Below are 1,183 nucleotides of genomic sequence, written 5' to 3' on the forward strand. Positions count from 1 at the left end.
TCAGAGAGAAATCGTGATCGCTCGACGTACTTGTCTGTCTCTCCACGGCTCTCAGTGACTTGCATGCCGTCATTTTGCTCTGGATGTCGTGTTTTTTCTCAAAGTAGTCGACCAGCGATGTTTCTGTCAGGAACGATGCTAAAACCTGCTCGAACGTGATCGACCAATCGGCATCCGGCGCGCTGCCCCGCCTCCGATCCACCGCATCTCCGCTCATGCAGCCAATCAGGACCGTGTCGTCGGCGATGTCCTCGCACTGCAGCGAACCGGCGCTCACTACGGAGTAGGACGAAACGGACGTGTCGTCTTTGGCCTCTTCGTCGGAGCCGGCCGTTGTTGGAGGTGGCGTCTCTAGCTGTGCCTCTGCCAGGGCCTTGGAGACCAGGGACTGTCCTGATCCTCCCTCCCCGGACGAGTCCTCCCTCTCCGGCTGCAGAGCGTCGCCTGCTGAGGGCAGCTGGGCTTCGGTTTTCTTGCTGCCGTTGTTGGTGAATTTCTTGCCCACTTCTCCGATGTGCAGCAGGAGACTCGCCACCGTGGCGATGCCGTGATACAGCTCCTGCTCCATGGGATCTTCACTGAACATGTTGTAGAGAGTCTTACACATCTCAATGAACTGCTCCTGTAATTGTATGATTACAAAAATGTGTTTTAGTCTTAATACTTGTGTTCCATAGGTCAAAAACACTGAAGTACTAGGTTGCTACTTAATAAATGAATCCTGATTTGAATAAATTTAAAAAGGTTATACGTCTGTGTGTGTATATATACATATATATATATCAATTTTTTTAATCTAACACTCAATACTTCATACAGTGTATTTCATAAATAACTTTAGTTTATTAATTGTTAAAATGGTTAAAGATAAAAATAATGTTCATTTCAAAATATAAAATATAATTAATTTTTTGCATTTATAATGTTAATAACATAATGAATTGTTAGTTTTAATAATTATATACAAATATATATGTAATGGTTATCATATGTATCAGTATCATTGGGTCTCAATAGTACATGAGGGACTCTAATCTAAAACTAAGTAGTACACGAGGGACTCTAAAACTAAACTTTTCTCCATATTTACATTACAATTTTCCCATTTCAGCTTTGTAAGAGTCTGAAAGCACAAATTTTATAGGTCAATGGCTACATTTAAATGCAGCTGTTAATAACCATT

The 1,183-nt window shown here is 42.1% G+C and overlaps 1 protein-coding gene across 1 annotated transcript in view; it reads right to left on the reverse strand.

Annotated features, from left to right (window-relative positions):
- Position 1: 1 nt before the first annotated feature.
- Positions 2-1,183, reverse strand: part of LOC107552326 (TBC1 domain family member 9B) — a gene marked incomplete at its 3' end in the record, with an annotated part of 30,971 nt that continues 29,789 nt past the window's right edge. The window contains exon 23 of the mRNA XM_016234187.1: positions 2-622. Coding sequence (XP_016089673.1) covers positions 2-622 — 621 coding nt within the window. The remainder of the gene's footprint in view (positions 623-1,183) is intronic.

This window comes from Sinocyclocheilus grahami, unplaced genomic scaffold, assembly GCF_001515645.1.
Source record: "Sinocyclocheilus grahami isolate Dianchi unplaced genomic scaffold, SAMN03320097.WGS_v1.1 scaffold447.1, whole genome shotgun sequence".
Lineage (NCBI taxonomy): Eukaryota > Metazoa > Chordata > Actinopteri > Cypriniformes > Cyprinidae > Sinocyclocheilus > Sinocyclocheilus grahami.